The sequence below is a fragment of the Talpa occidentalis genome, unplaced genomic scaffold, assembly GCF_014898055.3.
Source record: "Talpa occidentalis isolate TD23 unplaced genomic scaffold, MPIMG_talOcc4v2.1 talOcc4.2, whole genome shotgun sequence".
Classification (NCBI taxonomy): domain Eukaryota; kingdom Metazoa; phylum Chordata; class Mammalia; order Eulipotyphla; family Talpidae; genus Talpa; species Talpa occidentalis.
In genome coordinates, this window is record NW_023602073.1 from 954,261 (window position 1) to 980,973 (window position 26,713).

The following is a 26,713-nucleotide window of genomic DNA, read 5'->3' on the forward strand; positions in this document are numbered from 1 at the left end:
GGCCTCCCTGGTGACCTAGGGGTCAGTCTCAGCGCTGTCAAGCTGTCGCCAGCCTCTGCAACACGACTTCTATCCTCGGCCAGAGAGTGACCCCCAGGGCGCAGCAGACCTCTCCCGTCTCCCCGCTGCTCCCTCAGCAGTGGATTTCAGTGGATCTCCCTGTTCTGCTCCCCTCTCTGTCCCTGGGGAATCCTCTCACCCCCCCATACCTCTGGCCTGTACCCCACCTCTTATATGCAAAATAAATAAATCTTTAAAAAAGGTAAGATGAAAGCGGGAGGGGCTCCTGTGGAGTGACCGCGTCTGTGTGTAACTCGGGGAAGACCTGGCACCTCGCAAAGCTGTGTGTGTGGGATCCTGGCCCTCCCTGTTCTCGGGGCTCCGTCTCTGTGCCCAGAGTTCCTGCTGGTCAGCCAGGTGTGGGGTCTGGCAGGGGCTTCTCCCGGGGGCAAGGTCCGGGTGTGAGGAGTAGACTGGGAAACCAGTGTCTGCTGCAAACTCGGTGGGCGTTAGAGGAGCGGGTGTGCTTTGACAGCGGAGACAACACAGCCCCCAGGCAGCAGCCCCTGGCCAGCCCCCTGTTAACTCCTCTCACCGTCCTTCCCCCCTAATGCGCACTCCCTGGTGCTGCCCCTCCTTTGTACCTGACTCCAGTAAACGCGGCTGCCTTGGGTGGGGCGGCCCGTCCCTCCCGTCCCTCCCGTGTTGCCCCCCAGGCCCCTCGTTGCCCCTGGACTTGAGTTAGTGCCCTGTCCTGCCACTGCGGCCTGCGAGGGCACAGTCCCTGACACGTCTGACTCTCCTTGACTCTCGACATTTGCAAATCTAGTTGGGGAAACATAAGCACTAAAGTGAAAAATCAATGAAACTAAGAAATGCAAGAGAAAATGTGAGGTTCGTGATCTGCCCCCACCTGCTTTGTGGGGCAGGGAGGCGGGTGGCCGGTGGCCACTGGCCAGAGAGCGTCACCTGGGAGGGGCCTTAGGGCTGGTTTCTGTTGACCCCGGTTCCTGGCTCTGCTAATTACGCCCGAGTGACCGCAGAGAGCATGACCCAGCCAGGTCTCTGTTTCATTGCCAATAAAACCAGGAGGGTCACGCCTCTCTCCCCATGTTCTGCGAGGACGGGGTAGCTGCAGCCTTCACGGTCTCGGCGGCACTGGCTGGGGCGGGCGTGCGGGCTGCCTGCAGCTCTGCCTGGGCCCTGGGCTGCTATGCCCCACGGGGGCGGGGAGGGGGGCGACTTCCCTCCTCCCTGGAACCCCGCACACTGCCTCCTCGTGATGGGCCCGCAGAGAAGAGACTGGGTGGGTGGGTCGGTGGTGGGATGAATTTAAGAAATGTGCCCTGGGCTCTGGTGGTGGGGAGGTTGGAGAAAACTCGAGGTGCACCCAGCAGACTGGAGGAGGACGTTGGAGGCTCTTGTGGGGGGTGGGGGGTCTGGTCAAGGTCAGACAGATGGGGTGTTCGAGCAGGTTACGGCACAGTTGGGGTGGCTTTGGATGCCATGCGGGGATTGTCTTGGCTGTGGCGGTGGGGAGTCACTCTGGGGAGGTTTGGAGGGGCAGGAGGGCACACAGGAGAGCTTAGCAGAGGTGCTGGGTGTAGCACAGGGCGGGAAGGCAAGGGCCAGTCCGTGTGTAAGCGGGAGTGGGGTCGAGTGGCCAAGCAGTGTGACAGGGCGGGTTCCGGGGGCTGCATTGGGATCTAAGACTCCACACGGCCTCTGAGCCACTGGCTGGGGCGCTCCAGTGCCTCTGAAACTCCCATGATGGGGTCTGCAAAGGTCCCCGTGGTCCGTGTTTAGTTGGGGAGGAGTCAGGCTGAGGCTGGAGGGCTGGGCGGGCAGGAGTGTGGCCGCCGACGTGTGATAGACTGAGCCAGGAAGGCAAGTGTGTCGTCGCCTCCCCCCCCCCCCCCCCCCCCCCCCCCCTTTCTGGCCTGGAGACTCCTGCCACTGCCCCACCCCACGTCGTCTCTCCCCCTGCCCTGTTGGGGTCTGCGGCTGTAGAGCGGCCTGTCACCCCTGCACCGTCCAGGCCAGCTGGGCAGCGGCCACGCCCCACCCGCTTATCCAGGCTTCCAACCAGCGCCACTTCGAGGGACATGGCCACCCAGCCAGGCGCCCAGGGCCTGGCCCACGGGCTGGCCTGCGCTTCTCACAGCCCCAAGACCTTTCCTCTGTGGGGCTGTTCTTTCCAGATGAGGGACCGTTTCTGGGGGAAAGGCAGGTTTCAAAAGAAAGGGAGAGTGGGGAGGGGAGGAGGGAAGAAGGAAGGGGGTTGGAAGGGGGGCAGGAGAATGGAAGGGGGAGGGGTGGGGAGGAGGAGGAGAAGGGGGAATGGGGAGCCTGAGTGCTGAGGCCTGGGGGGCTGGGGGATTGGGGTTGGGGAGTGAGGGCTGAGGTTTGGGGAGCTAGGGCTGGGTGGGGGCTCAGGGCTGGGGACTGGGAGGGGCTGCGTGGGGGGAGAAGGTGTGGTTGTCAGTGGGGCCAGTTTCTGTCTGAGGGTTCTGGAGAAGAGGGCGGTGATTGTGCGACGCTGAATGGACTTAGTGCCACTGAATTGTGCGCTTAAAATGGCCGAAACGGTGAAGGTGAGGTGTGTTTTATCACAACCTCAAAAATGAAAAAAAAAAAAGGGCCTCCCCCGGTGGCGCAAGCGGTTGAGCGCCGCACTGTGAAGCCGTCCACAGCCTTTGCAGCCCCGGTTCAGTCCCGGCCGGCCGGCCAGGGTCCCACATGGTGCGCAGACCTCTCCTGCCGCACCCGCTGCTCCCCTCAGCAGTGTATTTCGTCAGTCTGCCTGTTCTGCTCCCTGCTCTGTCTCTGGGGAATCCTCTCATCCTCCCGTGCCTCTGGCCTGTACCCCGGTTCTTGTATAAAAATAAATAAATCTTTAAAAAAAAAAAAGAGGAAAAAAAAAATGAAAAAAAGAAGGAGGAGCCATAAGCCACGGGGGTGGAACTGCAGGGACTTCTCCCACACCCGGGACAATCAGCTCTTCCAGGCTTGGGAGCTCGGGGCTTCCACTCACGTCTAAAGCCAGGTCTGAAAGCCCCTTTTCACACAGGAGGGCCTGCTCCAAACCACCTCCTCGGAGATAATGGACACCCCCCCCCCCGGGGCTGCTTCCTGCAGACCCCTGTCTCAGGGCCTCTTGAGGATCCTCCCCAGCTCATCCTTTTTGATGAACACGTGACTTAAATTTTCTGTCTCGGCTTCCCAGCGCACCTCGCCTGCCTGCCTGGCCATCGTGGCAGGCTCTGCCCACGCCCTGCCCCAGGACAGGCTCTGCGCCCCTGCTGTGGGGGCTCCGTGCCCATCTCTGGCCTCCCTGCAAGCGCAGGCCCCGCTGGAGTTGAGGAGGAGGTGCTAAAACCCTCCTGCATCAGGGGCCCGTGTGCAATATTGACAGTTAGGGACACACAAGTTCCCCTTTGGGCCAGGAGCGTCTCTCTGCCCCAGTTCAAGAAAGGCAAGGCTGTGGGAGAGAGAGGGCAGAGCGTGTCCACCCAGAGGACTCCGCTGGACTCCACCCAGCCAAGCTGCTAAGCAGTTAAACCGAGGAAGCCTGACAGGTTTGACGAGGAGGCCCTGCTGGCACCATACCACACCACACCACAGCAGGCCCAGCCTACCTACGCTTCTGTCTGACGTCTGCGCCTGCAGATGCTTCCCCTCCAACTCCTCGGGTCGGGCGGGCACAGGCACAGGCACAGGCTCACGAAGGGAGCTGGAGTTGCCTCCGGACGCCTGGGGAGCAGCCCCTTCAGGCTGCCCTGGAGGGCGGGGCCTGCCCTGGCTCCCCCCTGTCTGGTGCTTTTACTTGTGGTCAGATTTTGTTCCCCGTTCATCTGCAAGACTATAATTTTGGGGGTGTTGCTTCATGCCTCCGTGTGTGTGCCTCTGTCACCCTCCACCCTAGTGCAGGGTGGACTCTCACCTTGACCTTCACCCCCTCCCCCTCCCTCCTCCTCACCCCCCCACCCCCCGCCCCAACCACAGCAACTTTCAGGATCCAGGGGTCACTTTGTGCTGTTTCCCATTTGCTGCTTTGGTTACTTACACCCACCTGGGCCTGATGACCCCACTTCTGCCTTTTACTTTGCCTCTCCCTGTCCCTGCCTTAGGCGCTCTGGAGACTGGCAGCTGGGACAGGAAGGCCCTTGAACGCACCTGTGAACTGGCCCCAGCCAGGCAGCAGGTGCGGGCAGCCGCCCTGCGTGGGGACAGGTGCACGCCAGGGAGGTGCGGTGGCCTCGAGCATCTGCACCCGGAGAGTGGGCGCCGCAGGGCCTGGGGCTCAGCGGAGGTCACCGCCTGTGGCTTCACCGCCCCCTGAGCCTGTGCAGTTTCTGTGTGAATCTCCAATTTCCCCTTTTCTGAATGATGGAAGCACATTCCAAAAAAAGCTCTCTGACTCAGGCGCTTATGGACCCTCCCCTAGTCGTGGGCCTGAAAACAACACTTACCTGGAGGGACGCTGTCATCCTTACTACGTATCCCCAGAGCCAAGGGTCTAACTAGGGAAGGAAGAGTTGATGGTTTTAGACGGAGGCCAGATCACTGCTCAGAAATGTTCCCTTGAGCCTGAGGGCACAGGGTGTTCAGCATAGCGGGGAGGGCGGGCGGCTAGAACCAGACTGAATTCTCATACTTTAGACCGTAAGTCACGCAGGGCAGTTTCTTAACCTCTGGGATTTGCTTTGTTTGTTTGTTTGTTTGTTTTTAGGATTTATTTATTGGGGCCTCCCCGGTGGCGCAGTGGGTTGAGCACAGCGTTGTGAAGCTGTCCACAGCCTCTGCAGTGCGGGTTCGATTCCCGGCCGGCCAGGGAGATGCCCACATGGCGTGGCGGACCTCTCCTGTCTCACCCCCTGCTCCCCTCAGCAGTGGATTTCATCAGTCTGCCTGTTCTGTTCCCTGCTCTGTCTCTGGTGAATCCTTTCACCCTCCCTCGCTTCTGGCCGGTACCCCGTTCTTGTATAAATAAAATAAATCTTTAAAAAAAAAGATTTATTTATTTATGCATATTAGAATTGGGGTGCAGGCCAGAGGTGTGCGAGAGGTGAGAGGACTCCCCAGAGATAGAGTGGGGAGCAGAACAGGCGGATCCACTGAAATCCACCTGCTGAGGGGTACAGAGGGGAGACAGGAGAGGTCTGCTGCGCCCTGTGGGTAGCTCCCTGGCCGGGGATCAAACTGAGGCTGCAGCAGTGATGGCGCTGAGACTTAACCCCTAGGCCACCAGGGAGGCCCTCAATATTTTCTCTTACTAAAACGTGTTTTGGTTAATACGGCGTTTGGGTCAGGGACACGGGTGGCACTGGGCCCCCCAGCTGGGGACCAGAAGGACCCACTTCTGTCCTTTGGCAGTGACTCGAACATCGTTTACCCCACAAGTGAGCTGCCTCAGGTTGCTGAGCAAGGAGATGGTTCCTCTTTCTTGCAGTGAACTGAGGTGCTCTGTGTAGTTTCAGAAACATGCTCAGGATGCACCTCTTTCCTCAGCACAAGGTCACTGCCAAGGTCAGCGGGAGAGCGGCTATCAGCGAGCTGTGTCTGCCAGCATGAGGTGTCAGCTACAAGTGGCAGAAAAAATAGCCGACCCGACTGGGGTCACTAGCGGCGGCTATGCCAGACCCTGGATTCGGACTCTTAACCCTCTTGTAAGAAGCAAGCTGCTCCCTCACCCCGACTGCACCAGGTGCCTCTGTTTACACGACTGTGTATTTGGGGGGCAGGCTCCACACCTCCACACGTGCACCTGCTTCCTTGCCCGACACCGCGCGCCAGTGCCCCGTCCTGTCCTCTCCCCTCCCCCTGGTCGCCTGGGTAGTTGTCAGAGCCTGAGTTATTTCTGTTGTGTTGCCAGCGTGTCCTCTGTGGCTATTTAGGTCCACACGTGAGTGAGGCCGCCTGGTGACCGTCCTCACGGTCTGGCTCACTTCACTGGGCAGAACACCTCGAGGGCCAGCCACAGCGTCCTACGAGGCCCTATGTCATCTCTTTAGACGGCTGCATCGTATGCCGCTGAGCACACGGTGCGTGACTGTTCACCCGTCATGTGTCCTGGGCGTTTAGGTTGCGTCCCTGACATGACCACAGTGGACAGTGCTGTGGGCATGTTCTGTGGGTGACACCTCGGAGAGCACAGCTGGGCCTCATGGGTTCCAAATACACTTTCTGAAACCCCCCCCGCTGATCCCCAGCAGCTCTGCAGTCCCTGGAGCATTGCACCCCCGGGCTGCAGAGCGAGGCTGGAGGGGAGTCCATGCCCCCAGGAGCCCCCTGACTCTGCCCGCCCCAGCCCCGTGCAGTGTGTGCCCCGGGACGGCTTCTGAAGGTTGAAGGGAGTGCGTCCCCGAGAGCTCCTGGCCAAGTCGGTGGCAGCACGAAGACGGGAGTCATAGTCTTTGATGTCCAGCCTCACCCGGGGCCGTCGGATGGGCCAGTTCCCCGGGAAGGTGGTGTGGACATCTGCTGCCACCGTGCCAGCCACCCGCCCGGTTCGGTGCTCCGTGCCTTTAGCTTTCTTAGGGAAGCGTAATCGACCTTGCAGAGGTCACAAGCTTGGGCAGCAGCGAGATGGGCTGGGAGCAGTGGCGGGTAGGGCAGGAGGCAGGTGTGGGGAGGAGAGCGTTGGGAGATTAGCTTCCCACCTCGGCCATCTTGGAGCCAGAGTGGACGTGTGGGAGCCTGTGAGGTGTTTGGGTCTCTGTGTAGCTGCCCAGACTACTGGTGGGGGGCCCCGAGGAACCCTGGACAGAGCCTTTGCCTCCACTGGGGGTGGGGGGGTTATGGATGCAACTGCAGGGCCTTCTTATCACACGTTACTGGGAAGAAGCTGTCCCTGGTTTCACTACACTGTTGTTAAGGACAGTGAGGGGACCCCTCTGTATCTTCCGGAACCTGACCCTGCTCTCCCCACAGAGCACGAAGGAATCGTTTGTGGAACAAGTCAGGCGGGCGGTGGCCAAACATAGTGAATTGAATTCAGTGCCCCTCCACGACTCGCCCCTCCCCCCAGCCCGGGCTGCTGCAGCCTGGATCCTGCTGTGGGAGCAGCACTGGCCGTCTTGCTGGACAGAGGGCCACGCGCCGTCAGAACCCGTGGCATGTTTGCCTTTATCACAAACGCGAGGCAGCGGAGCTGACGGTGGCCACTGCCGGCGCCCGCCGCGGTCAGCCTTCCCTCTGCGCCCAGCGCCCTGGATGTCATGTGCTCTGCGTGCTCCCTGGTGAAGACCGAGATCGAGACATTTTGGCGAAGGCCTCAGCCTGGAAGGTGAGGTGCGGCCGGAGGAGCAACAGGTGACCCAGGGAAGCGGCTCCGCGCCTTTCAGCACCCCCTCGGGGAGGGGGTCAGCAGCTGGCCTTGTTTGGAGAGATGACGAACGTTTTCTTATAAAGATCTGTAAAGGGAGTTCATTAAAATATAGTTTCACGGTTTTCCCAATCATAAAAACAGCTTTTTACGGCCGGGGTGGCGGGGGCTGTTTCTGGACCAGGTCGCAGGGCGCAGCTCACCCCAGCCGGCGGGAGGGGCGCCAGCTGCTGGAATGTCCTGGCTCGGGGTTACTCATCCTGCTCCCGGTGATCTCTGCCCAGGTGTCTCCCCGGCGGGGGGGCGGGCGGCGCCCTGAGAAAGGGCGCGGGCCGGCTCTGTCTCCGTCTGGGAGCCGGTCCCTTCAGGGCCCAGCAAGGAACGGGCCCGACAAAAGGGGTCGCAGTTTCTATTTCCAGGGGGCCCCCAGGAAAACCGGCGAGCGCTGCCCTCCTTGTCCCCTGCAAGTGCCGACCCTTGGGGCGGGCGGGCCGCGACTCCCCAGGCGAGGCCGCTGCGGACCGTGAACCAAAACACGCGCACGCGGCGCCCGTCACGGCCGCGCCCAGCGCCCCTCCCCGACGGCGCGTGTCCCCGCGGCCCGGCCCGGCCGGTGTCCGGCCGCGCCCCGGTGTGCGCGCCCCCCGCGCCCCCCGCACCAAACCCCCCCCCCGCCCCCGGCCGCGGCAGCGGGGCGCGGGGGGCCGGGCGGGGCGGGGCGCGGCCGGGCGGGCGCGCCGGCGACACCGGGGGGCGGGGCGCGCACCCCGCCCGGGAAGAGCCGGGCCAGGTGTGGCCTCGCCCGGCCCGCGGGGAGGAGCCTGCGCCGACCCACACCGCCTCCCCGCCGCCGCCCGGCTCCTGTGCGCCCCGGCCGCCCGCCGCGCCGCTGCTCCCGCGCCCGAGCCCCGCGCCCGCCCGCCCGCCCGCCCGCCCGCCCGCCGCAGAGGACGAGCCCGCCCCGCCAGCCGGCCCGCGCGCGGCGCCGCCATGAGCTGCAACGGAGGCTCCCACCCGCGCATCAACACGCTGGGCCGCCTGACCCGCGCCGAGTCCGGCCCCGACCTGCGCTTCGAGATGGGCGGCGGCGGCCCCCGGGGGTGCTGCCCGCGGCGCTGCCCCGCCGGCGACCAGACCTCGGACGGCTACTGGTGGGTGCGCGCGGGCGGGGCGGCGCCGGGGGGCGCGGGCCGGCGGGGCGGGGGCGCCTGCCGGCCGAGGCGCCGGTCCCGCCGCGAAGCCCGACGCCGCGCGCGCCGGGAGTCGGCCCGGGCCCCACGTCCCTGGTCCCCGCGGCGCCCCGAGGGTCTTTGCGCAGAGGCGCGCGTTCCGGGGCGCGCGTCCTGACCGGGGTACCTGTGAGGCGCCCCCGGCCACCCCGACGCCGCGCGGGGAGCGCACGGGCCGAGCCCCTTGTTCCCCCGAAGCGCCCGGAGGCTCCGCGGCGTCCCGGGCCTGGGGCGGGGGCTGCGGGCGGGAGCGGCCCGGGGCCCACGGGAAGGCGCGACCCGCCGCGAGACCCCCGGGACCCCCGCGGGGCGGGCGGCGGGGGCGCGGGGGGCGGGCCGGGGGCTCAGCCTTGGGGCGCGTCCCCGCGCCCCGGGGAGGCCCGACAGGCTGGGGGCCCGGCCGGGCCGGGGCGCAGCCGGGCTGGCCCGGGGTGGTTCTGGTCTGCGGCGGCTCTGGAGACGGGACGAGCGCGCCGTGTCCTGCTCCGCGCGGCGCTTCTGTGCCGGGTCCGCGGACCGGCCGGGGTCTGGAGCCTTGCCTGAGAAAAGCGCAGGGGATCTCCGGGGCGACTGCGCCGAGTGATAGGGGAAGGGGAGGAATTTGTTTCCCGTCAGCCGGCGCCCCGGCCTGCGCCCCTCCTGCAGCCGAAGTCCAGCTCAGGGTCTGCGAGGCGGCCGGCAGCCCTCCCTGGGCACCCACCAAGGGTGTTTTGTTTCTAAAATACGCTTTGTTAGCCGGGCCGTCCTCCGAGCTGGCAGCAAGGAGTCAACACGCGGGTTCAGGAGCCCCGCGGAGACACTGAGAAGGTTTCTTGGGGGCCCCTTCACTCCTGGGGGCCCTACAGCCTGCATCCTGTCCTCTGCGCTGGTTCCAGCTTCAGGCGTGTGTAGGAGCCAGCCCGGCCTCACGGCTCTGAGGAGGAAGCAGACGCCACTTTCCTCTCATTTACCTTTGAGGAAGGTGCCTGGTTTACCTGCTCATGGGGGTTGATGGGCAGGGCTGCCGGCTCAGGGTCCGCCTGGGGCCCGGGGCCAGGCTCAGCTCCGGGCCCAGGTTCAGGCTCAGGGGCCAGGCCCGGGCTCAGGACCCAGGCTCAGGTCCAGACTGGGGCTCAAGTGAGTCCAGGTGGGTCTGTCCTGGTCCCGGCGCCCAGCTTCCCCAGCCTGGCCTGCAGGGGCGGCGCTGCCCACCCATTGGGTAGGGAAGAATTAGCGCGATAAGGACTAGCGGTAGATGCTAACTTCCACACTGGGAAAGGGTGGGAGCTGAGTGAAGAGGACAGGCAGTGGCTTAACCTGTGTTCCTGGCGTGTCGGGGTGCTCCTGGCGTGAGGGATTTGCTTGCCCCTGGCACCCGCTTGGTCAAAGCAGGGAGCCCTCTCTCACCCTCTGCCCTCTGCTCAATGAATGACGATCAAGCGTTTAATAAGCCCTTTTCTGGCCAGAATCTTTCTAAATAAAGACATTTTGTCTTGTTTTTAAAGTACGAAGAAAGCACGTGACTGGTGCTGGTGGCGTGGAGGCGCGTTTACCTCAGAAATGTAAAACAGCCACTTTCTCGGTGATCTTGGACAGTTACCAGCACAAGTGAGCGAGCTGTTCCCTAAGTAAACTAAGCCACGCAGAAAGCCCGAATCCTATTGTTCTTTTCAAGTGACTTTCGAGCACTGTCCTTTCTGTTAAGGGCGCGCTGGAGTACTGCCCTTCGCTGTCCTTCGTGTGACGGCCCCGTGACGGCTTTAGGAGCATCTCACCTGTGATTCTCTCCCCCTGGCCTGGGCCTGCCGGGCTTTGGGGGGTCTACAGCTGCTTAACCCACCTTCTCATGCTCTGCCTGGCAGCTTTTAAGTTCAGACTATTACGTGCCGGATGACATAGTGAGTATAGTTTTGACAATGTAAACCTTGGATTTGTCTTCTCTGGCACAGTATGTTGTTTTCGGCCAAGGCAGTCTCGATCCTGTAGTTAAAAGGAATGACAAAGGTGTAGCGATCAGAGTTTGGATTTTGTTTGAGGACGAAAGCCCAAGACAGTCCTCAAGCCTCAGAGGTACGCGGCCTCACGGCTCACTTTCTCCAGACCCTCGCCTCCAAGTCCCAGCGCCCGAGGCGTCGGAGGGGCTTTGAACTACTTTGCAAAAGCAGCCTGCTTCTTGACTGGAACACACGGGTCCGTTGGCACGGGGTTTTCCTGCAGAAACCTCACTTTTCCACTCTAGAGACAAGTTGATTCAAATCCAAGGCCAGGGCCCTAGACCTGGGGCCTCGAGCGCCTTTCCCGGGTACCGCAGGCAACAGGATAATGGACAGCAGGCTGCCGGGGCTCAGAGGCTTTTGCAGGAGGCAAGATTAGGTCCGCTGGGGAGACTGGATCCAGGGCAGGGCAGGCAGGACCCGCAGGCCAGCCAGACCAGAATCTAGGGGACTGCGCTGGGGATATTGGCCAGGCGGTGTTCCATGGAAGCCCCCCAGTCTCCTTCATTGAGGGGACAGGGAAAGGAGACCTGGAACCCCTGAACTTTAGAGGGTTTGTGGAGCAGCCTTGGGCCCAGCAGGACTTGGGAGAGCCTGAGGGAGGGACTCGACCGGCTGCTCAGCTGTAGCTGGTGAGGGCAGCTGGTGTGGGCGGGAGGCCGGTGTCCTGCGGGGGTGGCCGTGGGACCACCCCCTGGGTGAGAGAAGACACCCCTGGGTGGAGCGGCAGCCTCGGCTGAGTGGGATGTGCGCGGCAAGGGAGAGCCTGAGAAAACAGGTGTCGCGCTGGGTGACTCAGAGAGTGGGCGCTCTAAGTGTTTTTCTGGGGGACAATTGCAAAGTAGGGTCAGCGCAGCCTAACGTGCGGCAGATAACACTGACCTGGTTATTAAGTCGGAGTAAGTTATATATTTTATAAAACTATCAGATGGGGGTTAATGACAGTCACCACCACCGGGCCGGCCCCCGACGGCAGGTCCCCTGTGTGTCATCTCCAGCCTCACATGAGCTCCCGGGGCTCCAGTGGAGAGGGACCCTCAGGGTCCCCCTGCTGGTTTGGGGCTGAGCTGCCTCTGAGTCGAGGCTCCAGCCAAGCTCCACCCTTGGGTGTCAGAGTTCCCTGCTCCTGCGTAAGCTCTTTTTCATCGTTTTAAGCTGCTGCATCCCCACGGAGCATGGATTTCATAACCACACGCTCTTCCACACTCCCGTCCAGTTTCGGGAGGGGACAAGCCGCGTCTCGTGGCACGGGGCCAGCGGCCTCCGGCTGCTCGGCCAGAACAGCTTTCCACGCTCTTCAGCGCTTTCTCTAAACAGGACGTCACTTTATGGCGGCTCAGGTGATTGAAACGTCTTGGGAAAGAACAGAAACTGCTGATCCCCCGCTGCCTCGCGCTGAGGGTGGAGCTGGGAGCCCGGGTGTGACCTGGGGAGCAGACTCAGCCCTAGGCCGACCAGTCCGTCCAGCTGGGTGACTGCGGGAGGGCCTGGGCCCCTCTGGCTCTGTGGGAACCCGCTGGGGCGGGGCTGAGGTTGAAGCCAACCCCCACCCCGGACCCCAGGGCTCAGTCCTGCGACGCCATGTCCTGTGAAATGCCAGCGCTGCCCGAGAGGCCGCCTGACCACCCCCACCCGGCGCCAGGGCCAGGACCGTGGGTCCCGGGGACACCTGCGGGACACCCCCGGCTTTAGTATGTGGCTGCAGCAGAGGCCTGTGACTCTGCTTGGGATGAAAACGTGTGGCAGCAAAACACGCCACCCCCTTCTTCATCTGGCACCTGAAAAATAGCTAAGAAAGGGGTTGATTTCTGGGCTCGCCCACTGACCGCCGCTGCCCTTTTAGGCTTCAGGGTGAGTGTCCCTGCAAGGGGCAGGGACTCGGAGGTGTGAGGACAGGTGCCCTGCACAACACCCCTCACCCCATGAGGGGACCGGGAGGCCCTGCTGAGGCTCCTGCTGGGGCTGCAGCCTGTTCTGTGCTGTTACAGCGTATCATGCTCTGTTCTGTGCTGTCACATGGTAACATCATGCAAGGTTGCTGGGGCCTGGGGCGCCTGTTAGGAACCTCTGCAGGCCTCACCCCTGACGTCATGCCTTTTCCTTTCCTCTTTCCATTCTTTTCCTTTGCTTCTCCCTCCACCCGGGTTTGCTGCCACCTGTCCTTAAACCTACGCCTACACGGAAACGGGGCACAAAGCAGAGTGAAAACAGAGGAGAAAGTAGACGCTGGCCAAGCCTGCCCCCGTGCAGCCCCAGTGGGGCTCTGAGGCAGAGTTCTGTTTGGGGGGGGGTCCAGGCGCCCCAGCAGGTGGGCGCACCCCTGGCTGCAGGTATGGTGACTTGCACCGTCGCCCATGCACCCCGGAAGTGGCTGAGCAGGTGCGGCCCCGGCTGGCAAGGGCTCACGTCCAAGTCTTCATGAAGTTAATGATTGCTGATCGCCTCCCCCATCTGCAAAACAGCGCGAGAATGGGGGGCAGGCAGAGCTTTCATAGGAAGCTGCTTCCAGAGCTGCTGGAAAGCTGCTTGCCAGTTGTCAGAGGAGCCCCTCTAACAGCAGGCAGAGCCCGTCCATTGCCCTCGGGGCTGAGACGCTTGGGGAGAGTCAGGCCTCCAGGCAGTGGCCGTGGCCCCAGTGGGCCTTGCATTTTCAAAATCAAATTTGCCATTTGATTTTGGTTTGCCATTTGTTTACAGAACTGTTTTCAGGGTACAGCTTCACACCTGGACGTGGGCGCGGGGCTCACCCACCCTGCACCAGAGCCCCCGTGTCAGCCCCTTCCCACGCCCCGGGTGCCTGCCTCCTGCCCACCAGCCTTTGCCTGTTTTTCCACTTGGCTAAGCCAGACAAACAGCACCCAGAGCCTTCCCCGTGCAGAGCTGTGTCGCTCGGTGCACAGGAGTCGAAGGTATGGGACTTTGCTCTCCCAGAGTGAGGGGGCCAGGTGTGTCAGTACTGAGTGCAGAACAGGGGAGGGAGAACCCGTGGGGGAGGCACATCACTGCACCCCGGGGTGACCCGGCCGCCCCTTCCCTCTGACAGCTGGTGTGTCCGTGAGCCTCGGAGATTGTTCTCAGATGGGAAAGGGATAAAGGTCTTTAAAGTGAAGGTCATGTTCCCCATCCCCCTTTTATTTAAGAACCTTTAGAGTTACTCAAACAAAATCACCCATGTCAAATGGTCAGGGGATGATAACGAACGAAGCCTCAAGAGCTTAGGAGCGCCTCCCATAATTATAATAATTTCCAAAGCTCACTCAGTGGGCGTTTCTGAGGCCATTGTCTCATGCACCTGGTGCAGACACCCCCAAGGCCCCCTTCCCAGGTCCGCCAGATGTGGGGGGAGGAGGAGAGGAATGAAGCAGAGAGCTCATCCACAAAAGAAATAGCAGCACTATGCACCCCTGAGCAGAGTATTTCAGTGGATCCACCTGTTCTGATCCCCACTGGCTCGGGGGAATCCTCTCACTTCCCCCCACCCCGAACCCCAGTTCTTGTATGCACAAATAAATAAAACAAGCCTTTAGAAATAGCAGTGGTGGGCCTCCCTGGTGGCACAAGGGTTTAAGACACAACCTATGAAGCAATCCGAAGCCTCTGAAGCACAAGTTCGATGCCCGGCCAGGGAGCTACCCACATGGCGCAGCAGACCTCTCCTGTCTCCCCGCTGCTCCCCTCAGGAGTGGATTTCGGTCAGTCTGCCTGTTCTGCTCCCCACTCTGTCTCTGGTGAGTCCTCTCACCACCCTGCAAATCTGGCCTGTACCCCAGCTCTTGTGTGCATAAATAAATAAATCTTTTTTTTTAAAAAGGGGAAAAAAAGAAATAGCAGTGTTAGGCATGGCCATGTGCCACACAAGCAGGGCAGACATTGTGGGATTTATTTTCATAAAACAAAGAGTTTTAAAAACAGGCTGACTCTGTAAGGCTGCGTGCCTCTTCAAATATTTGCCCTCCTCCCGCCTCCCCCCCACCCCATGCCATTCTGGGTCTTTAGACAGCTGATTTAGGGGTTTCCTTGTGAAAGAGAGGAGCCACCTGGGCAGGCAGTAAAATCAGACAATAGAGAACTTCACCTCCTGGCCAAGGCCCTGAGCTGGTGCTTGGAGGAAAATCCAGGCCGCATTTTCCACCCGCCTCTGATGCAGGCTCTTCAGTACCTGTTGGAGCCTCTGCTTGTTTAAACAAGCCTGGGGATGGACTTGAAAAAAATGTCTGTGCAGGCAGTTCTTTGTAGGATGAGTCACTGTCTCTGCGAGTTTGAAGATAAAACAGTTTCAGGAGAGTACAAGACTTTTAAGGACCAATGTTTCTTTGCGGGACAGCTGTCAGTTTGGGGTTGGGGGTCTCTTCATTGAGGGGAATGAGCTTTGTGTTTTTGCCTTCCCCCCAGTTCAGGGCACCCTCCACCTCCTATCCTTATGCTACTGAAGTGGGATTGGAGAACAGGCCTTTGGGGCGTAAGCGCCCCGAGGCCCACCTGCCAGAACGTCCTTTGAGACCTTTGAGCCAGGCTTCCCAGCTCCTCTTGTTAAGTCAGCATGTGTGTGCTGAAGACTGATCCGCGGGTGGCAGGTCTGCATGGACCCCACCTGAGGGACCGAGACTCTGGTTTTCTTTTCCATAAAAGAGATGAGTTTGGTGCTTGCAGAATGGAAAGAGCAGCCAGAGAAACCTTTGACCCCGTGGAGCCCGAGGGAGAACCAGGTCTGGGAAAGGTCACACCGTTGGTGCCGGCAAAAGTAGGACTTGACTTTCAAAGCCCTGGGTGACACAGGTTTTTACAAAGCACTTTTCTGGAAGGAGGCCCCGCGATCATCCAGTCCGACCCTGGGGTCAAAATCCTTTCTCCTGAGCCACGCGGCAGGCTCGCTGGGTTGGTCCCTGCTCACCCTGGCTCCAGCTCGCGTCCAGGGACTGGGTCTCCGGGAGGGCGTCCGCCTGGCCCCGTCTCACCGGGTCTGGTCCACAGGGGCTCGGGGCGGCCCCGCCTAGAGTGAGAGGCTAGTGGGTGGAAGGAGGACCCGACGGGCAGACCCTGCTCAGGTCCCAAATGCAGCCCCCACGAGGGACCGACAGTGGCCCTCCCGGGGCTTCTCAGTTCCCCGGTGCCAGCACTAGCCTGTGACCCTGTGAGAGGCGAGATTTCTGTATCTTGCTCTTTCCTCTGCGTTCGTTAATCTGTTTGCTTAGAGCCCAGCAAAGCGCCAGGTGGGAGTGGGCACGGCAGTGGGGCGAACGCACCAAACCCTCCAGCGAGGCACGGGGCGTTATTTTCAGTAGGAACAGCCTCTGAGGTCACCTGTTTTTTTAAGTTCAGGCGGATGCAGGTGCGGAGAAGCAGGTAAGATGCTGTATCTTGATGGAGATGCCAGCTGTTCTCTAGCAGTAAAAAAGTCTACCCAAGGGCCTCCCTGGTGGCACAGGGGTTAAGTCTCAGCACTATCAAACTATTTCCAGCCACTGTGGCCTGAGTTTGATCCCCAGCCAGGGAGCTACCCACATGGTGCGGCAGACCTCTCCTGTCTCCCCGCTGCTCCCCTCAGCAGTGTATGTCAGTCAGTCTGCCTGTTCTGTTCCCCACTCTGTCTCTGGTGAGTCCTCTCACCGCCCCCACCACCTCTGGCCTGCGCCCCAGCTCTTGTATGCATGAATAAATAAATCTGAAGAAAAAAAAAAAAGGCTGCCCAAAAGAAGGGAGTAGAAAGGAAGACAGGGCCCCCCCCCCCAGCCACATCCACTTCCTGGCCTCTCTCCCTGGCCGCAGCGCCTCCCTCCACGCTGGGCGTCCATACTGGTGCATTCCGTGCTCTGCTGTCCAGTGACTCTAGCATCAAGTTCACTTTCAGGAGACCAGAGTGTGCACTTGGACACATGCAGTTCACCCGCCACGGAGGTGGACCTCCCTGCTGCTTTAAAAAAAAAATACATTTTCCTCTTGGGAGAATGACAGAATTGCAGGCAAGTTGCACAGATTGCCGAGGTGCTCACTCCCCCACCTCGCCGCCTCTCTGCCCATCTTGGGGGTCTCAGAGGTGGTCACGTGGGTCGGGAACGCCGACTTCCCACCATGCTAAGAGCTTCTCCCTCCTCCGTGTGGGAATCGCCCTGGGAGCCACACGCTGACCTGGATTACTAAGCGTTTCAGGACAAAGGTGCTGTCATCCTCCTTCACCAAAGGAAACAAACAGCATCACCGGGGCCTCCCTGGCTGCCTGTCTGTCCTCAGTTCTAAGGGGCTTCTGTCTTCCCTAACCCTTTCCCTCTGCTCTCCTGACCTTAACAACAGGAGCACTTCGGAAAGCATCCCGATTGTAAGTCAGTTGGAATTTCGCACAAGTTTGGACAGCCGGTGGGGGCTGTCTTATCTCCAGGGGTAGAGGCCAGCCAGGCCTCCCGGCCGGTGTTGAATAGGAGAGACTGGCTGCATTCATGGGTGAGGGTGCGGCGCCCTGGATAGGACAGGTGGGCGTGCAGGCGCCCAGGCCTGCCCGGAGGGGCCATGGCATCATCCGGGAGTGGTTCCCAGGAGAACTCGGTCCTCACCCACATACTTTCGGCTAGTGCCAGCTTGTTGGGGAGCCCGGCTGGCAGGAGGCGGCTGGGAGAGAGTCAGGCCTTCCCAGCGCGAAGTGGAGCTGAACCAGGGGCCAGGGAGGGCCCGCTCACGCCCGCAAGTCTGCCCTGTCCAAGCAGGAGCACAGCCTGTGTTTTTTCTGATGCATTTTTTAAGCAGTGAAATTCTTCCCTTAAAATGCACAGATCCCCCCCCCACCACCACTTCCCCTACACACAGACAGACTCAGACAAGATCTGGTACGGCAAACAGCTTCGCCCGCAGGCCACCGGGGCTGAAGGGCTGGGTGGCTTCGAAGCCCTGAGGGCCTCAGGCTCCAGCAGCTCAGTAAGTTCTGGTGCTTCAAGCCTCTCATAACTCGGCTCGAGTCTGCTGGGCCGCTGGCCCTCATGCCTCCTGCAGATTACAAAGGCAGCCTGCGTTACTACACCTTGCTCTTTCCCTTCACATCTGGAGCAAATTCAGTTCCTGTGACCTCTTTCTTTAAAGCATGCAGCATCTAGACCTTCCTCCTGGACGCGTCGGTCTGTGCCTGCTTCATCTGAAAGGTGCATTTGGAGGAGCCCCTTGGAGACATGCGTAGCCTAGGGTCATCTTGAAAGGAAAAGTGGCCTCTTTCTGCGTTAATGATACTTAAATTTTCCACCACTTTCTTCACACTCTCAGGTGGCGGTTGGTTGGTTTTTTTACCACTGCGGGTTTCTCCCGCTCTCCGAGAGCAGGGCGTTCCTGGGAAACGTTTCATAAACTGAAATTCCTAAAGTCAAAGACAGTGACTGTGCATTATATGGGCAGTTGTGTTCCCATACCCCCCAGTCACCCCCCGAGTCTCGCCAAATAGCACAGGAAGCCTGAAATCGCAGCCACGCATGGCTGTGGAGACCAGTTCCAGGGATTTCCAGGCGGGGCCTCTTGCTTTGGAGCATCACTGACCCTAGACCTGAGGGTGCAGAACCCCCCGCTGGCACTTATGTCCCTTTGGGCTTTTGTGGTAAAAGCAAAATCCTCTTTGAATTTCCTTCAAAGCGAGAAGGGAGTAGACAGGAAGGCGCTGGTAAAAGCCTCGTGGCCTAACCCGAGCTTTTGGAAAGCGGGGCACACCCATGCAGTCTCCGGCTGAGAGCAGAGCTGTGCCGGCAGAACAAGCTTTTTCTCGCCACCCTCTCCTTTCCTTGGCCAGAGCTGCCTGTGGAGCCTGCCGAGGGCCTGAGGTCGTCCGCCCCCCAGGCCTGTGGGTGCTGGGGTCTGGGAGTTAGGGCCCCTGTGGGAGGAAGGGGGAGGGGGCCACAGATAAGCAAGTCAAAATGGGTCTTCACAACTCAGGAGACAGTTTGGGTTGGTCTTGTCCTTGCTGTGAAGGCCCTTGTCAGGTGAGCTGGTAAGATCTGCCAAGTCCTGTCAACTGGAAAGTCACATCCTGGCTGTTTCAAATGTCCTGATTTTATGTGCGTGAATGTCCTTATTGGCGGGGAAGACATGCCAGGGGGTGTTTGGCAGAGGGGCACGATCCATGTCAAGTGACCCAGTAGCACACTCGGTGGGGGGTGCTGGAAACAGGGAGCCGTGGCAGCTGGGGGGAGGCTGGGCCAAGGGCCCCAACGCTGCCTGCTTCTCTCTGTGGCAACCTTCCTGGAAGCTTGAAATTGTTTGCAAATAGAAAGACGTCTCAGGCCGCTGTCTCTGTTGCCTCCGCAGTCAAACGGGGACCATGTGCCGGCACCAGAACCAGAACACCATCCAGGAGCTGCTGCAGAACTGCGCCGACTGCCTGATGCGGGCGGAGCTGATTGTGCAGCCAGTGAGTGACCCTCCCCCCCACCCATGGTGCTGGCTGTGCCCGGGGGCACCTGGCTCCTGCCCTCGGCCGCCGGGTGCTCAGACGCTCGGACGCCACAGCCAGGCATGATGGGCACATTCTTCATGGAGTGTGATGGTGGCTTCACCACGGACACCACTTCCCCCACCAACTGTTACGCTCTGGCCGCCCCCCGTGTGGCGGCAGCACCCATCTCCCGTGTGATGCTGAAAGTCCCCCACTAGTCCTAGCACTGCTGGCTGACGCAGCAGGGCCCCCCATGACTGCAGGTCGGGGCGCACCCGCCTTTGTCTGGAAAGATCACACTGTGAGAACAGTTCTATACGGGGAACATCCCAGAAACACGGAGGAGCAGGCTGCTGAGCACTGAGGAGACGTGGGGGTCCTCTGAAGGCGCCTGCACCTCGGGCTTGGAGCCCTGGGCCCGTAGCAGGGTCTGGGCAAGGCTTTAAGACCTTGTAGCTGTCTCACGTAGCGCCTTGGTGACAAACCCGACCCCAGACAGGTGGGGCGTAGTCCCCTGGGCGCCTCTCCTGGTTTTACTAGCCCCTCACAGGGACTGAACCTGGGGCCCGCTGGCACCCCTAAGCCGTCCTCTGAGGATGCGGGAACTTGACCAGCGGCACGGTCTCACATCTTCATTTTAGCTCCGCGTGGGTTCCGTTTCTGGCTTAGTTTTTCCAGTGAAAAAAATAACATCACTGGAGTAAAGATTTGGGGCTCAGCACACTCGCTTGGGCCCCAGGCTGGCAGTTGGGGGTCGTGCTTGCTCCTGCAGTGCCCCTCATAGCCCCCGGGTCTTTGCGTAAAGTGGAGCAGATGGAACCAGAGCCTGACACCAACCCCTGTCCTGGCTGGCCCACCTGAGCCTCCGGGGGCTCCTGGGCCACGCGGCCCTCCTGCAATGTGGGCGTCTCTCTTTATTGAGAAATAATTCCAGAATCCCAAGAAGTGGTAAAAAATACAGGCGTTCTCTTGCCCCCCTCACCCAGCGCCCCCCCAAAAGTGACACTTTCCAGAACAATAACATCCTCAAAACCGGGGTATCGATTCGCTCGTTCCACGGACTCGATAGCTTATTCTGCCGAGTTGGCAAAGCCATCTCCCGTGAGAAGCGGAGACAGCTCTGTTTCCTGGCACAGACCTCGCTGTCCCCCAGGGTCACAGGCAGTGTCCCCGCCGCGGGCTCCGTGGAGATATGGGGAGGGGGTGTCAGCTCTCAAGCCAGGGCCTTGGGGGCCCAGCGCACAACCTGTGGTGCTGGTCTCGCATCCCCCCAGCTCCCTGCTGGCAGTGAATGGTCCGAGCTGGAGATGTGTTGTGCTTTCATGGTGCTGGGGTGGGGGTGGGGGGTACAATGCGTTCACAGCAGCAGCCTCACGGCCAGCACCGGCCCCTCCCGTGCACTGTCCCCCCAGGAGCTGAAGTATGGTGATGGGATCCAGCTGTCCCGCAGCCGCGAGCTGGACGACTGCTTCGCCCAGGCCAATGAGCAGATGGAGATCACCGACGGCCTCATCAGGGAGATGCGGCAGATGGGCCAGCCATGTGACGCCTACCAGAAGAGGTAGGGCCCTGGGGCGCCCCCTGGCCCCCCGCAGGGCCCGCTCGGCCTGGGCAGGAAGCTGGGAGCTCCCGGGCCAGTCCCCTTTGCCTGTCCTTGGCAGTGCTGAGCCTCTAGATAACACCCAAGCCTCGGCCGTCACTATCTGGGTTCGCTGAGCTGCCCAAGGGCAGGTGCTCCCTGGCAGGGGGCAGGGCTGCTGGGAGATGCTGACCCCACCCCATTGGGGCCCAGACCCGGCACAGTGTCCCCTTCCCCAGTGGGTGTGCTTGGCCTGGCCCAGAGCCGGCAGGGCCATGGGGAGCATAGTCTCATTTGACGTGGGGGCTCTGGGTGCTGGGGACCTGGCCCAGCAGGTGCCCAGGTGGAAGGCTCGAGGAGGCAGGCGCAGGCAGGCAAGGCAGAGCGGGGTGTGCTGGAGGCACCAGGCTTCTGCACCTCTTGGAGAGGTTGCAAGAGTGAAGTGCCCGTGGCCACCTGCGGGGCCAGAGGCCCTGAGGACGCCCTCCTGGCTCTGGCCTAGCAGCCTGCATGCACACACTTGCACGCTCACACCTGCACACTCACACCTGCATGCAAACGCCTGCACTGCACACACCTGCACTGCACACACTCACCTGTGCTGCACACACCTGTGCTGTACACCAGAGAAAGGAGACTTGGTGAGGGGAGACTGCACAGAGCAGCCCCTGCCGACCCGCGACTCCGTGTCCCCTCCGTAGGCTGCTGCAGCTGCAGGAGCAGATGCGCGCCCTCTACAAGGCCATCAGTGCGCCCCGTGTGCGGCGGGCCAGCTCTAAGGGCGGCGGCGGCTACACCTGCCAGAGCGGCTCGGGCTGGGACGAGCTCACCAAGCGGCTCACGGGCGAGTGCCTGGGCTGGATGCGGCAGCACCGGGTAAGGGCAGAGGCGGCACCCCAGACTCCCTGCAGGGCGGCCCCCACGGTGCTGGGCCCTGGCTCGGCTCACACGGCTGTCTTGGGGAGCTCAGGGCTCGTCCTCAGGACTCTGTCACCCGGGGGGGATGACACATGGGCAGCAGATTTTTACAGAAAAACGTACATTTAGCTCCAGATGTGTCACGTGACATAGGAGCCTCCACATGGACGCCAAGCCGGGCAGTGGCCCTGCGTGCTCTTGTGTGAGCCCAGAAGAGGCCCGGATGCTGGATGCGGGGGACGGGACGTCAGGGCTGGAGGCCACCTGGGGTCTTGCCGGGTCCGAGGTGCCCAGAACGAGAGTGTTCTGGGGGCGCGGCTGGAGGTGCACTCCTGGCGTCCGCGATGGGCCCCTGGGACACCTGACCGGCCCTTCCTGTTGGGCTGCCAGGCTGTGGAGGTTTCCCTGGCTGTGGTGCTCCCGTCACGGTGTGGGAGGGAGTGAAAGCGGGCGCGGCCTTTCCCCAGACTGGAGTTTCCACCAAGGGCTTTCGCGGCTAATTGCTGCTTTGCCATCCTGCGCAGTAATTATGCACCTGATGAGCAGGTGGCCGCGAGGACTCCCTGTCATCACATGGAGGGGCTCACAGAGAAACCGCCTGGCGTCCTGGCCCCCGGGGAGGAGGGTGTTGGCTGATAAGCCTTGGGGAGGCTTCATGCCAGGGGCCAGCCTGTGGGGCCCATCCCTGCTGCCAGACCAGGACCCGGGGCGGGGGCTTCTCGTGGGGCTCGGTGCCCCCCCCCCACCCATTCATCCACCCACCCACCCACCCACTCTCTCTCACCCACTCACTCATTCAACTTGTCCCCCATTTACTGTAGAAGTTGGACTTTCAAGGAAGTCAGTTACAATCCCAGAAACCTGAGTGCCAACTCCGCATACTTTCAAGTGCCCTTTTAGTCTCTGAAGTGTTTCCGCGTCCTGCACCCTCTCCGAGCTCGGGGCTCAGGTGTTATGTCACACAGCCCTGAGAGTCCTCGCTGTTGAAGAGAACCAGGCCGAGGCCCCAGCAGCAGCCCTGGAGCCATGTGGGGCTGGGGCAGCGCTCGGTGGCCAAGGCCGACCCTGTTAGGACCACTTGTAGAGGGCGGCATGGTGGAGGCGAGGTGGGGGTGCTTAGCTGCTAGCCAGGCCTGTGCGGTGAGTGTGGGTGCGATTAGGGGGGATGACCTTTGGCCACATTCCCCATGCAGCGCCAGAACCCTCCTCCGCTGGGTGTCCTCCAGACAGCTCCACACCCGCGCTTCCTGCCGCAGCCGAAAGTCGCTGTCAGAGCCCTCTGTAGCGCGGGCTCCACCTCTTTAAACTTTGGAGGGTGGTGTGATCCCCCAGCTGGTTTCTCTCCTGGTGGGGGGGTCTCCCACTGCCTCTCTGGGGACTCTGGTCTTCCCCTCGGCTCCCTCGAGCCCCGGGTAACAGCCTTGTCTTGGCTCGCTCGGAGCCGCTGCCGGCTGGCCTCTGTTCTGTCCCCACTGGCCTTGCTGCTGACCCCTGATGGGCACACCTGCTGGAATGGGGGGCGGAGCCTGGCCTCTCCTCAAGCACACCTGTGTCTATGTTCCCGCCGTGGGAATGGGGGGTCAGCATCCTGCTCAGCCTGATGCTGGTGGCCCTTCTGAAGGCTGGCCAGGTCGACGTGCACACAGGTGGCTCAGAGCAGGACGCGTGGTGCAGGACGGGGCATCAGCTCGTGGCCTGGCCGGGGGACACTAGTGTGGGCTTGGGGGGGGGTCCGAGCCCGTGCAGAGGAGAGGAGGGAGATGGGGCCCTGCATGTGCCGCCTGCTGGGCCACCCTGCCCAGCTTAGCCCCTGGTCTCCCACTCGGACTCGTGGCCTCGAGCTGGAAAGCCCGTCCAGTTTCACTTTTACAAACGTCGCTGTCCGCGGCCTGGCTTCTGCCTGCTGGAATGGGGAGGGAGGGTTTGTGGGGTGGGGACATCATCAGAAGTGGGTGCGGCAGGCCCCTCCCGAGAGCTGAAGGTCAGTTCTGGCTCTGTGGACCGGCCTCGCAGCAATCACACCCGTCTAAACAAACGAGCCAGGTCGGGGACTTCCGGGTTAGCTGCCGAGCTGGGAGCAGGACGTGGTGGGGTTTTATGAACAGCTTTTGATGCACGTGGAAAATGACTGGATTAGGACGCCCTGTCGGCACTTTATAGCATCTACGTGATGGCGCCTGTGCCCACATAGCCCCACGCGTGTGTGTGTGTCTGTGTGTGTGTGTGTGCGCGCTTCTCTAGGGCAGTGACCTGGCTGTTAGGGTTGTCGTCCCGTTCCCTCTCGGGGCCCAGCCCCTGGAGGGAAGTACCTGGTGCCCCAACCAGCTCCTGGGGAGTCCCAAGCCCTTCAGACGTTTCTTTGGGTCCCTGACCACTGCGGAATAGCCTGTCGCCTGCCGGGCCCTGTGCCTGGCTGTCCGCCCAGTGTGGTGCTGTGCTGGGTTGTGGCGCAGGCTGGGAATGAGCCCCTCTCCCTGCAGGCGGAGATGGACATGGTGGCCTGGGGAGTGGACCTGGCGTCCGTGGAGCAGCACATCAACAGCCACAGGAGCCTCCACAACACCATTGGGGACTACCGCTGGCAGCTGGACAAGATCAAGGCCGACCTGGTACTGCCCCTCAGCCCCCGCAGCTCACCCTCAAGGCGGGAGACTCAGGAGTCCCACTGCGTGAACAGGGAGGTGGCAGGGGCGGGGCGCTGGATGCTGCGCCCACGCTTCGGCGAGGTCGGGGGACAGCGGGTAAGCCCGCTGTGCGCAGGGTCCCCGTGACACGAGGTCACCCGGCTCTCAGCTCCCGGGATAAGGGACGCGGCCTCGGGGTTTGTGCCCGGTGAGCCCGCTGCTTCCTGCTGAGGGTTCCACGCAGGGACGGTCTCTCCTGACACCTTTGCCAAGAGGCCTGGCCCCGGCCTGGTCAGGAGGGAACACTGGCCCTCGCCTGGCACCTGACCGGCTCTGCGCCAGACCCCGAGGCTGCTCTGACACAGGGCAGAGCCTCCTGGCACTTTCTGGCCTGACTTGTGCCCCTGTGCACCTGTCCTCATTTCTCCGAGACTGGGGGGCCGAGATCTGGGTGTGGAGCGGCGCAGTGCTGTATTGGGCGTGTGACGGCGACAGCGGCCGCCTCTGCCTGTGGGCGGACCCCGCGAGCCTGCTGGGGAAGGGTGTAGCGTGCCTGGAGTGGATGCTTCTCCCTGGAGGCTTGCAACAGGCCTGACCCGGGGGCCGAGGAGCGTGTCTCCCTCCTGACCATGCAGGGAGCTCACCGCCTGCCTTTGCCTTCCAGCGGGAGAAGTCGGCCATCTACCAGCTGGAGGAGGAGTACGAGAACCTGCTGGTGAGCACACGGGCCTCCCGGACCCTGGGTCTGGTCCCCGGGGGTCAGGTCCCCACTGCTGGTGGCCCCACGAACCCCGAGGCCACAGCCGGCAGGGGAATGTGTGATCCTGGCTGCTGCTGGCTTTCCTCTAGAAGTGGAGTTTTAGTAACTTCTAAATTCTTCCATTTTTAAATAACGCTTATGGCATGACTCTACTGGCTCCCCAGAGGGTGCGCGGGTGGTAAGTCATGTCTGGCATCCCCACCCGGCTGCCAGCGCAGGCCCACCTGGCTTGTACCGCACAGCCGGCCCCCCAGCCCTCAACTCCCTCCCCCTTTCCGCCCACTAATCTCTGAAGTTAATTTAATATTTTCATTGATCAGCGGCTGGGCCAAAGGACTGGGCTGTAAGGGCAATAGAAAGGACATCTCGGGCCCCTGCAATAGAACAGTCTTCCCCGGTGCCCCCGTGGTGGAATGATGGGGTGTTTTAGTGGCTTTGCGACAATTATCAGCTCTTTCACCTCTCAAAAAAAGTGTTCAGTCGAAAGACAAATCATACAAAGCAAGTACTTTGCTTTTATCATCTGAACGTCTTTTTAAAATATCCTTCATTCATTTCACTCCCACATGGCACAGAAACAAGACAAGTGCCAGAAGTGAATTCTAGATGACTCGTTCTGGAGCAGCCCGGCCGCCCAGGGGCAGCTTGGGGCCTGGCGGTGGCCGCAGGCTCTGTGGGGTGCAGGTGGCTACAGGCCGGCTTCCCTTCAGCAGTCCCTGGTGCCACAACTTTGGGGTGACAAAGTGTCTCCTGACTCCCACGGAGGGGCATTTCCGTGCTTTTGTCTGTCACCCCAACCTCACGGGCAGTGATACTTTGGCGAATGTAGCTGACCTGGCAGTGCTCCAACTGGAGTCGAGTGTGATGGGCAGCACCTTGAATTTGGGGGTGCAGCGGAGGGCAGAACAAGCTAATTTATCTTTTTTGAGTATCCATTTCCCCCTTTATCGTGTAAAACTAATGCCCGAGCCCAAACACAAGTGTCTGAATCAGGACCCTTCTGGACGAGGCTTTTCTGTTGACTCAAACGGCCGCCCTGGCCGTAGAAGTTCAAGCAGCAGAGAAACAGGCAACTTGAAGTAAAACACGTCCTCCTGGCTGTGGGTCTGGCCGGGCCCTCAGCTGGGCCCTCCAGCTCAGGTGGTCAGCTGGGGTGGCCGGCTTGGGCGCCCGGCTGGGGCTGTCAGCTGGGGTGGCCGGCTCCGCGGGTCAGCTGGGGTGCTCAGCTGGGGCAGGCAGCCTGCGGGGTAGGGGCAGGCCGAGCCCTGACTCGCCCCCGCCCCTCCTGCAGAAAGCGTCCTTCGAGCGCATGGACCACCTGCGGCAGCTGCAGAACATCATCCAGGCCACGTCCCGCGAGATCATGTGGATCAATGACTGCGAGGAGGAGGAGCTGCTATACGACTGGAGCGACAAGAACACCAACATCGCGCAGAAGCAGGAGGCCTTCTCGGTGAGGGCCGGGAGGGCTGGGCCGGGGGAGGCCAGGCTGGGGCCCGTCCCTGCTCCCTGTGTCTGCGGATGGCCCTGGGCCAGCCAGTCTGCCTCAGCCGCATGCAGGACCATGGAAAATGCTACGATCCTTTTTCAGAAGGTTTTTTTTTTAAGTCGCAGTCACATTGCATTATGACAGCATCTTAGTGCCAGGTGTTGACGGTTGAGAATCCTCCCGTGTGCGAATCACGCTCAGTGCATCACAGAGTCCAAAACCAGCCTCCCCACCAGTGTCCCGTAGGCCCTATTTGCCATCCCCACCCTCCTCCCCTCTGATGATCACACATTGGCCAGATAGTCCCAGAGTTTTAAAAACTCCGATTCCCAAGCAAAACACACCCCGGTCCTCTGCGTGCTTCATTTGCACACGGCGTCTCCTTGGAGTGGGGCTGGGGCTGGGGCCGGCACTGA

General features: G+C 61.3%; 1 protein-coding gene across 4 annotated transcripts in view; it reads left to right on the forward strand.

The window, feature by feature from the left end:
* DSP (desmoplakin) overlaps positions 1-26,713 on the forward strand; it is a 77,466-nt gene that overhangs the window by 31,442 nt on the left and 19,311 nt on the right. For 2 of the 4 annotated variants that reach the window (XM_037518829.2, XM_037518833.2), the window contains exons 1-7: positions 8,318-8,478; positions 18,801-18,903; positions 20,340-20,488; positions 21,208-21,382; positions 23,905-24,033; positions 24,713-24,763; positions 26,100-26,261. In XM_037518829.2, coding sequence (XP_037374726.1) covers positions 8,318-8,478; positions 18,801-18,903; positions 20,340-20,488; positions 21,208-21,382; positions 23,905-24,033; positions 24,713-24,763; positions 26,100-26,261 — 930 coding nt within the window. Of the gene's footprint in view, positions 1-8,317; positions 8,479-18,800; positions 18,904-20,339; positions 20,489-21,207; positions 21,383-23,366; positions 23,468-23,904; positions 24,034-24,712; positions 24,764-26,099; positions 26,262-26,713 lie in introns of those variants that run through there. The other 2 variants (XM_037518830.2, XM_037518831.2) reach the window with 2 other exon arrangements.